General features: G+C 40.8%; 1 protein-coding gene across 1 annotated transcript in view; it reads right to left on the bottom strand.

Annotated features, from left to right (window-relative positions):
- The window catches only part of LOC104165232 (piezo-type mechanosensitive ion channel component 2-like), a gene marked incomplete at its 5' end in the record, with an annotated part of 30,013 nt that extends 17,012 nt beyond the window's left edge, over positions 1–13,001 (bottom strand). The window contains 6 exons of the mRNA XM_009704808.1: positions 707–959; positions 1,367–1,549; positions 2,063–2,321; positions 3,672–4,064; positions 6,650–6,817; positions 12,826–13,001. Of these exons, the coding sequence (XP_009703110.1) occupies positions 707–959; positions 1,367–1,549; positions 2,063–2,321; positions 3,672–4,064; positions 6,650–6,817; positions 12,826–13,001 (1,432 nt within the window). The remainder of the gene's footprint in view (positions 1–706; positions 960–1,366; positions 1,550–2,062; positions 2,322–3,671; positions 4,065–6,649; positions 6,818–12,825) is intronic.
- Positions 13,002–13,333: the final 332 nt, after the last annotated feature.

Here is a 13,333-nt window from a genome sequence, read left to right as displayed (position 1 = left end):
GGGAAAGAGAAGCTAATTCAAAATCACAGTTTAAATACAAAAACTAGAAAGTAATAAATCTCGAGACTTCCTTCCCATATATGGGTCCCACATTTGCAAAAAGCTTTGAAATTAATTCTTATGCTTTCTTTTCTAATCTGATAAAATCTTGAGAGCATCCAGTAAAGGTTTAATCACTGGCAGATCAAAACTTGATTAATGAAGACTAGCGATACAGGCAAGTATTTGATTGATCTGACTCAGTTATCTCAATTGGTAATGTACACATTCAGGCTAGAGTAAGCTCGTCCTTTTTACAACATTTGAGAAGTAATCTGTTTCAATAGACCTAATCAAAACTTTTTCTCACTTCAACTATCATCAAATGTAAATATGAAAAATACATATGCTTTGGATTCGCCCTAGCTAGAGATTATGCTCAACTAGACATTCTGGATCTGGGCCACACTGAGCATTCCTGTCCCAGCTTTCGGATAATGCCATTTTAAAAATACAGTGAATCACAAAGTATGGCTCTCCATTTGAACTTTAAGAAGGCTTGGAGTGTGTTCAAACATGAAGATACTTTGGTTCATATCCTGTTTCCTTACTGAGGAGCAACAGCATTCAATAGCCTCTGGGATCTCTACAGCAACCGGCACAAGGTTATGATCCTATGGGAAATGAATGTTTGCTCTTCAAATCCCAGAAATGCCATGACATTTACCTCTCTTAGATCTGTGTGAAGAGAAGCTGGACCTGTGTGAAAGCTGTGATATGCTACTAGAGCTCTTCCTCCTGATGGCGGTCTGCTGCTCGGGGAAGTGGACATGTACTGACTCCACCGATGCCGCAAGATTGACAGATTTCAAAGAGGCAGAAGAATCTCTCCTGCCTCCTGTCAGAGAGAGCTCATCATCAGTATCCTCTTTATTACTGGAGCTGTCCCCTTTCTCGTCTTCATCCCATAATCCATGGCACTAGTGGAAAAAGAAGAGAGCATTTCAACCTTGTATTTCTGTCACAGTATTTATTGCAGGCATTGCTAAGCTCAGTCATGTGTTCAGAAGGGGGAAGACAAATTCATTGTGTTGGGATATCACAGAATCATAGAATCACTTAGGTTGGAAAAGACCTTTAAGCCTAACATTGCCAATTCCACCACTAAACCATGTCCCTAAGTGCCACATCTACATGCCTTTTAAATACCTCCAGGGATGGTGACTCGACCACTGCCCTGGGCAGCCTGTTCCAGTGCTTGATAACCCTTTCAGTGAAGAAATTCTTCCTAATATCCAAATAAGTGAGTTTCCACTATCATGACTGAATAAAAAAATTAAAACTAAAAATTAAATATAAAATAAGAAACTACATGAACTCAGATTACCTTTAAAATGGATCTGTGGAAGAACAATGCAAGGAGCTGAACAAGATCATAGTGCACGTAACCCTCTTTCTTCTCAATGCCAATAATATTTGGTGGATGGTAAGGTTTATCTTTTGTGTAATCTACATACTTATTCCAAGGAAAGAAGCCAAACTGGAAGAAGTACTTGATGACAATGGCCACCTGTTCAAAAACACAACACACTTGGGGTGTTTTATAAGCATGGCAGATTTAATAGCCTCGTAACATTAAGAGGGGAGAAATACAACTACTTTGTCAGTTTTATGAGAAGATAAGCAAGCATATTCATTACTAAAGAGGAGTAACAGTTTACATTTCCTCAGTAATAAAGTCAATCAACATTTAGCAAGAGATGATGCTCAGTGGTACATGAGATACCACAAGCAGTGTGTACTGTCTCTTGATTACCAATTACATAGTAGTTGTTTGCAAATGGTCTGTTCTTATGACAACTGCTTTACAGGCCAGGAAGGATATTGCTCATTGCAATGAAGAAAAACACAAACAAGACCTTTTCATACCACAGAAATTGCTGAGGACTTTAGCAAATATTTATATTAATATGAAGGGCCAGAGGCCCCTGATCCTAGAGATCAAAACCAGAAAAGGGACCATGCAAAGCTTGTAACTTAACTTTTCCGTGTTAGACATGGGGTCGCAAAAACAGCAACATACCTCAGTGTAGACAATGGCTGTCATCCAGAAACGTTTGCTTGGACGAGGAACAGACAGCATGGCCCAAAGGAATATAAGGATGGGAAGCACCAGGGTTATCATGGAGGCAGAGATCATGTGGTTAAGGATGATCACAAAATAGCACACCATTTCTGACCGTGCCACCAATGTATTGTACAAGGCATAAATAAGAAGCAAGACTCGAGGCTGACCAACATAGAACTTCTCTGACTCCTCCAGCTCATCATCATGAAACATCCTGTGAGAAGCAGAGTACCATAAATGACATGAAAATTAATTTCACAAGAGCTGTTTTTTAAATTGTTACTATTTCTCCTTTTGAAAAAATATAAAATTCTGCTGCTGAGTTCAATGGGGGAAAAAAAAAGGATGGGATTTGGTATTATAGTCAAATAGCCTGATTCTAAGCTCAGAAAACAAGATTTTCAGGCAAAATAACTACAAGTACTGCTCTGCTGCTTTTAATTTACCTACAGACTCACCCTGGCCCAAGAACTACAAGTGCCACTTTCCTACACTTGCCTGACTGACATATCTCATGCAAATCACACCATGCTGGTGTGGCCCTGTCTGGATTCATATCTAATTTAGCAACACAGATGGGAATTTGGAGAAACTCCAAAGGTCCATCAGGAGATGTATGCTATGAATAGTCCTGTAATATAAGATTAGAAAATAATAAATGCCCTCGAGCATTAGATGTGTCTAATCTTCTCCCCTTTACCTAACTCAAATAAATACAAAAGGCAGCAAGAAATCATTATATGACTTTCACATACATTCGTGATTCTCTTTGCTTTTCATAAAGAGTGCCCTGGCCTGAGAAGAGATCTCACTGGAAAGCAAAAATGACTATGGAAAACCAGAAGAAAAGACACTCATCTACACAGTCACATCTATGCAGCCTCTCCCTCTCCAGATGCAGTCAGGCTGGAAGGCATTCCCATGGTTTAAGATTTTGTCCCTGCATTTGAGGAAGCTGTCCCCGAGCTGAGCCGGGCCAGAAAGTGGAGGAAGAAGAGCAGTGGAACCATCCCCACCTCAATGCCGGTTGTGCTACTGAGCACAGAGTCTGAGGGGCAAACAGGGGAGCATCCTATCCCTCATGGAAGTAAGGTGGTCTCTCTGCACAGCCCTCATCTCCTACTGGCTTAAACAAAAATTCTGCCAAAGGTCAGAGTTTCCCTTGTAGTAATCCAAAATAATTAAAGGAGAAACATTTTCCCAGATAGCCCTGGAGGAAACTTATTTGAAATCACAGCTGCCTGGAGAAGAGACGCCTTCTCCACAAGGAATATTTAGAAAAGCCCTTGACCCCATGACAACTGCAGCACAGAAATCCAATGCTAATTGGAACAATTAAATATGGTATCTGGGGAGAAAGTACAGTTTCTTTCCAACATGAATTTGAATAATTTTAGAAATCTGTAATTAGAACAACGGCACAGGAAATGAGTCTCTTTCCTTAAATCAAAATTAGCGCAAGGTCTGTATCAGAAACTAGGCCAGTTGTGAAACAAAACAACCCAAGTAATGACAAAACTTCACAGACTGAGACCAACAATTTTTCCCTGTTGAAGGTCCTTACTTGTTCAGAAGCAGCTCACTAGCCGTTAGCTCGTGCGTCAATGGAGGGAGGATTGTATCATTACGTTTGTCCATCCGACTGTCGTCTGGGCTCACCATCATGAGGCTCTTATCAGCTGAGTCATCTGGGGAGCCGAAGGGAAGGTGTTCAAAGCTGACAGCTTTGCTATAGGAAGGTGGAGCTTCTGCATTGCTATCCACAGTGGAGTACAATGGCACATCGGTATCAGGGGTATATGCAGCGCCTTCTGAACCTAGGCTATAATCTTCCACCTCCTCTTCCTCCGGCCTTGATGCAGAATGAGCTCCTTCCTCTTCATGCTCCCCTTCTACCTCCTCAATGGTTTCTGTCGTCCCCTGACGAGAACAGAGCATGGTGACCTGCGTAGGTTCACTGTTGGGGATGGACAAAGACAGAGAGTTGAGGCTTACAAGGCTCACCACCAAGCAAAGTTTGTTAATTGTACCTTTATTTAGACAGCTGAGCAACCCCGTTGCATTCCCAAGCCTTCAAAGTTAATATAATCTGATAGGAAATACATCATCATGATCTCCTTATACAGACAGACCATCTGGGTCCATCTGGCCCCGAATGACGTCCCAGTGATTCACTATCTTTTCACGCCAGCAAAGGAAAAATAAGTATCTTCATCAAGAGAAACATCACTAGCTTTCTGAAAGTAGTTCAAATACTTTTTGACCAGAATCAGGACTTGCTATTACATCCATTTAAGCATGCTCCGTGGTGAATGATAGGCAGCGATGGGGTTCCTTCTAAACATGGTGCTTTTAACAACCACCGTATGGGTGCTGTACACAACTGGAACATGAGCTGAGCGCACACATCAACTCTGATTCCAAATAAAAGAACAAGTAAATTACTAACATGGAGAAATACAACCCAGATTACAAAACTGCTCCAGTAACCGGGTATTTTGCTTACCTTTAGATTGCCCTATGCTCTTCAATAGTCTTTATTTTTTACCTTAACTGCCTGCTTTTCTTCTGTATGTACCTGTTTTCTTTTTCAGCTGTTCTTATTCACTCTGTTCAGTTCTCTGCTTGTTCACTCTGCTTATTCCCTGCTTTGCATAGAATCGTAGAATGGTTTGGGTGGGAAGGGACCATAAAGATCACCTAGTTCCAAGCCCCCTGCCGTGGGCAGGGACACCTTCCACCAGACCAGGTTGCTCAAAGCCCCATCCAACCTGGCCTTGAACACTTCCAGGGATGGGGCATCCACAGCTTCTCTGGGCAACCTGTGCCAGTGCCTCACCACCCTCACCATGAAGAATTTCTTCCAAGTATTAATCTAAACCTACCCTCTTCCGGTTTAAAGCCATCGCCCCTCGTCCTATCACTCCATACCCTTGTCAAAAGTCCCTCCCCAGCTTTCTTGTGAGTCCCCTTTAGGCACTGGAAGGTTGCTCTAAGGTCTGCCCAGAGCCTTCTCTTCTCTCAGCCTGTCCTCACAGCAGAGGCGCTCCAGCCCTCGGATCATCTCTGTGGCCTCCTCTGGACTTGCTCCAACAGGTCCATGTCCTTCTTGTGCTGAGGGCCCCAGAGCTGGATGCAGGACTCCATAATAATTTTCTCTCTTAATGCTCTGTGCTCTGCAACAGTCTCAGCTGATGTAAATTCATGCAGCTTGATGACTCCAGATGGGAATCTGGACACCATAATTCTAAAAATTTTTTCTTGGCTTTGCTTTCACCCTTTTCATCCCTCAAAAGAATTTTTTTACCTCTCCCCTGAAACATCACTCTCTCTTTAGTCTGCATTCCAGTCCTTCTCCACAGGTCACACAATAGGCATCAACTCAGTGTCTTTTCTTCGCTGCATGTTCTTTTATCTCAACAGAGACAAAACCAGATTTCATATAGCTCCTATGAAATTAATAGAGCCATGTTTTCACCTGAAGTATAATCTCTTAAAGAAAACTGGCACTGGCAAAGCCAGCTGGCACTACCATCTCCTGCCAAAATTAAAAATTAAGTTTCATCTCTTTTTCCTTACGCTGCTTTCAAACTTATTGTGGCTACCTTAGATCACTTTATTTCTAGCAGACTTTTAATTAGAAGGATGTGTGTTTTGACGATTCATGGTAGCACTCATCCTGGTCAAAATGCACAAAACCATAAAATCCCATTATTTCAAAACTGATTGACATCAAAAATTTGTAAAACACTTTAAACGCTGAAAAAGAAAGATCTAGCATGCCATAAAATTTCATATTTATAGTATGTGTAACACTAGTTGAAAACTAGTTGAAAAATACTGTTTCCTAGTGTCATAAACACCTGGCTTTTACCTGCTAAAAAGTGAGCGAATGGCTCTGAACAGTTCCCTCTTGCACTGGATATTAATATTATTCACTATCTTTTCATAGATATTTTCCCTTTCTTAATTCCAGTACCTCACAGACTGTAAATCAATGGTAAAGTAATCAAAAGATATTTAGTAATCTTTCCTACATGGGGAAAACTAAAAATTGGAAGAGCAGGACCAAAGTTTGCCTATCTTAGTTTCTAAAATTAGACGTCTAAGTCCGTATTTAGGATAACTGATTAGCTGAGAAACTTCACTTCCATCTTCCGATTTTTATAAGAACAACCATCAGCTTGGTAACTCTGAAAATCAGACTCTTTTTTAGCTGAATAAATACAGACTTTAGCCTGGTTTTAGACAGTCAGTGTAATGTAGTGGAACAGCTTTTAAAAATACATGACTTAAGGATGAAAACCAAAACAAAACTAAAAAAAACAAGAGTAAGAAGTGAAACAAACAGCAAATGAGTCCTAGATCATGATCCTGACTTTGAACCTCAGAATCGTGCAACAACACAGAAGGGAGTAAAGCTTCTGTTAACCATGCAAACCACTCTGTACACCACATATCTGCACAAGTAAATTTATGTACACTGCAGTAAGTAGAATGGTATGGGTAAATGAGTGAACAAAGCATGCATGAGTTAAGCACCTTGACACTACACTGCCACTGTCAGCTGACGAGGAGGACATATCCATGCTCTGCATTTTACGAAGCCTAGGTCGAGCGCGCTCACTTGTTTTAGGAACAGTGTCTGGTCCATCTAAATCATCAAGGGTTGACTGCCTTGAGAACAGCATGGTTGCTTCAGTGTAGCAGCTAGCAGCGCAAACAGTTATAAAGACAGTGTTAAATACAAATGATATTACTATACACACGGTTCAGTAAACAAATATGCTCGCCATGCAGCAAAACACTGACACAGAGAAAAAAGGTTCAGAGAGAAGATAAGGACTTGTTTCAAGTCACCATGTAAACACATTTCTAGACACAGATTGCTCATGGTCATATTCATATAGGGGCTACAGAAGGCTAACAACCATCTATTCACTATTCAAAGAGATATGAAACCAACACAGTGCCCTACATACTTTCCAGGGGCACCAAGTTACATATGTGAGGAGGTTTCATTTCCTTTGTTTCCCCTTGAAATTTCCAAATTCCACAAAAACTTTTGGGAACTGACCTCCTCTGTACAAATTCTATTTTATTAATGATATAATGTGCTGAACCCTTTTACACAGGTACAAGCCAATTTCCTGAAAGAGACCTCAAAACTGAATAAGCTCATATTCCACAAATAGAAAAATAGCTGTCAGACATTGGCTAATCCACTTTCCAAACCAAAGAGCCAAATCGGATATGTTATTTAGCCAGTAGATGCATGCCAAATATAACCTGCTCTGTATGGGATGGCTTTTATTCTGATATTTAGTAGTAAGCCCTGACGATTCTTTCCAGAAGATTTCATTTATTTCAATCACAGCTTAAAAACTATTTCAAAATTGGTAACGTGCACATTTTGAAAGAAAGAACAGATATAATAAACCCTTATCTCCTTTCACTTATCAAATGCAACAGGACACCAGAGACATACACCATACATTAAGCATTTATGTGTTACTGGAGAAAAGAAGAACTGGATGAGTTATGAGAAAGAAAGTACATAATTAAATACAAACATATAACATAGCAACAGGAAAGAAGCAAATACATTAACGACATATGGTAAGCAAAAGAATTATTTCTCCTGTAAAAATCTTTGAAAAACACAGATGTCTATGAAGTAAATTGAGGGACCTGGTGTTTTAACACATGCAGTGACCTGCCTGAGTCTTTCGGACAGAATGAGAGAAGAAAGGACCCCAAAACGCAGGATTTACACTCTACTTTTCGTCTTTTGAGTCCATCTGTGTTACACCTGAGCAGCGGCAGCAGGGGATTTGCTTCCTTGGCAAGCGTTATGTTTGTCCAGGGGCACAGAGAACTGGGAAAGAAGTCAGAAGGAAAGTGCAGTGGCATTTTTCGTGTTACTTTGGTCTTGCTAGCTTGAAGTGAGGAAAAAAATCTGGTGGCATAAAGCAACAGTTTGCAATTATTGCCTTAAGGAAAATGGGGAGGAAAACAGCAAAATACGCGGAGCGAAGAAGCAGTTATTCTTAGGCCTACACTCACTGATGGTGTTCTTTGATGGAATGGGCTGAGGCTAAAAGCATACTTTGGTCTTTAAACAGAAGAAAAGTATCACCAAGATACCAAAAGCATTGTGAAATAGTTCCCTTAAGAACAGTATTAAAGGCAGGGGCACCTCTGTCCTGCCAGTTCATTTGGCCAAGACCCTTTGCAAGCCACTTCTTTATTTCTCCGTGTGTGCAAAGGCACACAAGCATCCTCCACACAAAACCCAGAGGGCTGTTGAATGCAGTAGGGTTTTGATGAAGCAGCAAATGCTGCTTCCTATAGGAACAGGAGATCCACCCCAGAGGCCTGATTCAGCAGCAGAGAAATCAGCCGGAGCTCCACGTTACTGACTCCAGGGTTCATGAGGCAGTTTTCCCTTTGCACACACACCTATGGAGTATAGGCGGGCTGTTGTACTATCAGTGAGGTTTTGGTGCTAAAATATAGGGAGATGGCAGCAAACAGACAATCTATTTTTGCAATTACCTTTCTGTCTGTGTGCTACAATGTTATCCACATGTTACTTTACATCTCAAGGGCTGAGTTTATTCTTTTCAAGAGCAACACCTCTTACTAAGGTGTTGAAGTATTTTAAATGCAGACATAGTTCAAAGGGAACCTTCCAAGGGCCTTAAGCAGAGCAGCTGTTGAAATCAAAGTAGCACATGCCCATTCATGTATCTTCAATGGAAGAAACATATGCCAGCCACCCTCCAAAACATGTTAAGTTCTGACCTGGGTCCCAGAAAAATCAAAGGAAAAATATCTATTAATCCCACTAGATAAAAACATTTGCCCAGACAGAGTCCCTGCAATAATTTGTTTTAAAGCTGTTTTAAAAGAAGGATGAATCGTCAGAAGAATTATTGACTGGGCAGCTGCTCTGTATCCTTGCATGTCAGGAGATGTGTGTGAGATGACACCTGTAGCACAGCCTGTATATACTTTACATACTTTAGGAACACGCTTCTGAACATGGAGGAAATGAGAACACCAATAAAGTGGAGAGATTTACACTTGGCAAAGCTCACATTGACTCAGTCATTGACTATCACATAAATGTAATCCAAGCATATCTTCCTGAGTGACTTTTCAAATCTATGTCCTTGGAGATGTTGAAAAGCATTAGCTTCTTGAAATTTCAAGGACTAGGTATTTTAAATTGAATGTTCATTAAAAGCCCTGAGTGCAAGCATTTTATAGAAAGTTGATTTGGTATCCATTTCAAATGGGAATATATATAGCAGAGATATTTTTATCCTCGCTGAGCGGGAAATTTCTTACTTTATGACTTCCTTTTTACCCTTCCCAGACAGTTTATTAGTTTAAGGGGTGACTTACAAATTTTTCAGTTTTTTTTCTGCCCATGGGCTGGTTACTGATTGGCATTACCTTTATGAACTACTACACTCCCCACACCTGCAAGCAAAAATCCCAAACATTTCCTATCATTCACACTCCTAAATCATACCCAGATCCAGCCCCAAACTGGGACTCTCCTTTCATCCTTTCTCCTGTCTCCCAAGGTAAATGGTACTCCTCCAGTACTCCCTGCTCCAAGCCCTATTCTCCCATCTGGTGAGGGAAGCACAGATGAAAAGCAGTGTCTGCAAACACCCTGACCGCACTGGTACGTGCACTCTTACGGGAGGGTCAGGGGCTCCCACCTGCAGATGCTATAAAAACCTACGCACAGGTAGACCTCGGAACTGATTATGTTATTTGTGACAGACAAAAATTAATACAAACTGAAGTGGATACAAAACCTTGGATATCCTGAACTCTGACTTCGGACCTGCATCTAGCTGCTATTTTGTAATTGTAGGCAAAGTCCCATAAAGGCAGCCAACTGGTTTTAGCTCCCAGCCATGTTACTGAAGTTCACAAGCTGTTTAACCTAATAAGCAATTCATCAGCCACATGGAAACAAACAACAGCAAAGGCTCTGCCATCCCTTCCGGTAGTGCCCCTCAAAGGGCTTGTTAAGGCTCAACATCAGTCTCTTCTCCTCCTGGCCCATATGAACTTTGCCTTTAGGATACACGAGTGTATTTATACATACACAGAAATCAAATAATTACATTACGAATACCTCATTACACCTCTAGCTACTGTACAGAAAAATGACAGAGAATAAATCACAGCCCTACTAAAAGAGAAAATCCCACAAAGGATACTCTCAAAACTCCTTTTAGAGCTTTATCTAGGGTAAGGACAACATCCCTGGATATGACTTACAAGGGTCAGCCCTGAATTTCATAATAAATTTACAGTTCCTACAACTGATCAGGAGGGTTGTTCTCCTGGAAAGCCAGTGCTTAAGAGCACTGAGCAGATACCTACAGTAACTCCTGTCCTGAGTACTGAGGAATATGTATTATTATAGTGGAATAGCTTCCGTGCTTCTGTAGCCCTGTGTACTTCCAGACAGGTTCACCTTACTCATGGACCTCATGTCCACTACAGAATTTTGTCTAGGGAAACCAAGGAAGGATAACCAGAATGCTGGTTAGAAACCGTCTGCCCCTTCCCAAAAGTTTTCCACTGCAATCCTAGATCCATGATCACATGGAGGCTTTAGATTTAATTAGTTGCTTTTACAGTAACTGGAAATCATTACTTTGAAATGTAAAATGCACCCTTCTCTTGTTTGGGCAATTCAAAAAAATCACTCAATAAACTCACATGAAGTTTAAAAGATTTCACGTTTCTAAAAAAGGTCATAAGCACTTTCATAATCCCAGGAAGAGACATACAAGGGTGCCCCAATAAACAGCTGGCATTATCATTCAATCAACAAACTTATTTTTGCTTCTTCTAATTACAGGCCATTATTATTATAGTAGAAGTGCACAATCTGTACATACTCTCAGTGCAAGAACATTTGCTTGTTCATTACCAGAAAGAGAATCTGAGATTAGAGAAATCAGTCATAATACTGCCTTTGCTATTCCTTTGTTGATAGGACCTGTGACATCCTCTGAGGAAACGGAGATGACAGTAATAGACGTGAAAGATTTAAATTTTTCTGTTGCAAAGCAGTTCCACAGAATCACTGAATTCTCTGTGTTTGAAAAGAGATTTAAAGTGTGTCAGTATGCTCAAAACAGGGTGACAAACACGTGGTTATTCTGAAGAAAAAAATGTAAAGTAGAGCTCAGCACTGGATATCACCTCATCAAAGAGGCAGAATTTACACATGAAAATGACATGATTTGTCCTTTTTTATAATTAATTTTGGAATTGATTTCCCTTTGCTTCTAGTTAAAGTTCCTGCTAACATGATTGTATAATAATACACCACTTCTATCTTTACTAAACAGTGTGACGAAAAACTATTTAATGAAAGTAGGACTGATATTAATATTCTTTCTTTAGGTGAGACAACTTTATGGAGTTAAATTCTGCCCTGCAGATATCCAAGTGGCTCCAAGCGAGCTGGTAACAGAATTTGGCTTTACATTTTTCTAACATCATCTGACTGCTGTAAACCTTGAGACAAAGCACAGACGTGTTGCTTAGTTGGGTAGCTAGCCACTGAGAAAGACTTGTTAAGATTCGGTGTTTTTACTGGAGTGAACATCTCAAAGGTCACTGCTCACCGTGGGCAGCAACCTGTGAATATTCTGTTGAAGCATAGTACTTACCGGCACTCCCCTACACTTGCTTTTCAGTAACATCAGAAAGGAAGATAAGCCCTTGTTATTTTCAGTCTGCTAACATCTACCCACATGTCATTAGTAATAGCTAAGCATAATTTACTGTACACAGAAGCTACCAAGTTTGCTGGGAGTATCAAACACAGCATGACACTGCCACACTTCAGAGAAGAACAGGAGACAGCAGAATACAATGGATTATGAAACAGTTGGATTTCCAAAGCCCTCCCTTCTCCCCCTCAGGCTGAACAATTTCTGCAGCCTCTTAGAAGTCAAGAACACCAGGGACATGGTGGGAACAGGCTGCCTCTGTGGGAGAAGGAAGGGAGTGTGTGTGCCTCTGTGTATGTGGAGCAGTAGGAGCATGCAGTAGTTTTGGCAAAGGACTTGAGAGCATTCGTCTTCAGAAAAGAATGAGGAAGGTGGTTTGCCTGAAATAGGATGTGCAAACTGTGTAGCTCTGCTGGACCGTAATCATAGCAGTCAGGAAATCAGGCTCTTCAGATGATCTTTGCCCTGTGTGTGCGAGTGGGGGATTCTGTTCTCCCAAACCCAGAACCTCTCTCAATGCAAAGCCTTTTTTGATTTGTGGGCAACAGATAACAATTTATTTTACAAAGACAAAATATTCACAATGAATGATGGTTCTCCAAACTCCAGGCCTGAATTCCTAGAAAAGTGTCCCAGAAGCATCTTCAGCAGGCTCTTATTTTCCATTACTTTTTACAAGATCAAAACCCCTGTCAATGCCTCCTAATTCTATGGGAAACAGAAAGCAGTGGGGTAGTCATGCAGTGGAAAAGGAGTTAAGCCAACACTATAAAGAAATAGTAACATACAGTAGAGTTTTCAGTATTAAAATGGCATGGATAAATAAAAAAGAGGATTCAACATTGATTAGAAAGTTTATCAGTATTTAGACGTTATCTAAAATTACATCTACTGCATGATCCCTCTATCTTTCACAAAATAAAATTAAATCAATACCTGGAGATACTGTCACGAGAAGCTGCTGAATCTAAACTATCCATTCTTTCAGATGCTTGCAAACCAGAAGCTTGACCGGGATTTCTATCAATTGAGTCCAGTCCTGACTCCTTAGAAAGTTTCATCATGTGGTTCTGGTAATACATATGGATGCTCTCCCGCGTTGGAACGTTTCCCTGTGGAAGAGAGTAGAGGTAGAGGCACGTGGCGGGGCTGTGTGTGGGGGTGTGTGGGGGTGTGTGTGTGGGTGTATTCTTTGAGCAACTGGTTTCTTCTGTCTTTTTGCAAGGAACAGATTAAGGACTGTGCCAACAGTTTCCTAGTAAATAGTAACTTCCCACTAGTACTTCGTTTTCAGAGTGCAAGTCTAACTTAAATTACCATGGCACAAAGTGTTGGGTTTTCAAGCAAAACTGGAGCAACGCAAGCGGTTTCAGGCTATATATAGCCAGCAAAACTCTGCTGGGTGGACTGCAGATCATTCAGCATGAAAATGAGGTGTGGGCTG

The sequence above is a fragment of the Cariama cristata genome, unplaced genomic scaffold, assembly GCF_000690535.1.
Source record: "Cariama cristata isolate BGI_N322 unplaced genomic scaffold, ASM69053v1 scaffold11977, whole genome shotgun sequence".
Classification (NCBI taxonomy): Eukaryota; Metazoa; Chordata; class Aves; order Cariamiformes; family Cariamidae; genus Cariama; species Cariama cristata.
The sequence above is the reverse complement of the archived record's forward strand: the minus strand, read 5'-3'. Positions and strand labels throughout refer to the sequence as shown.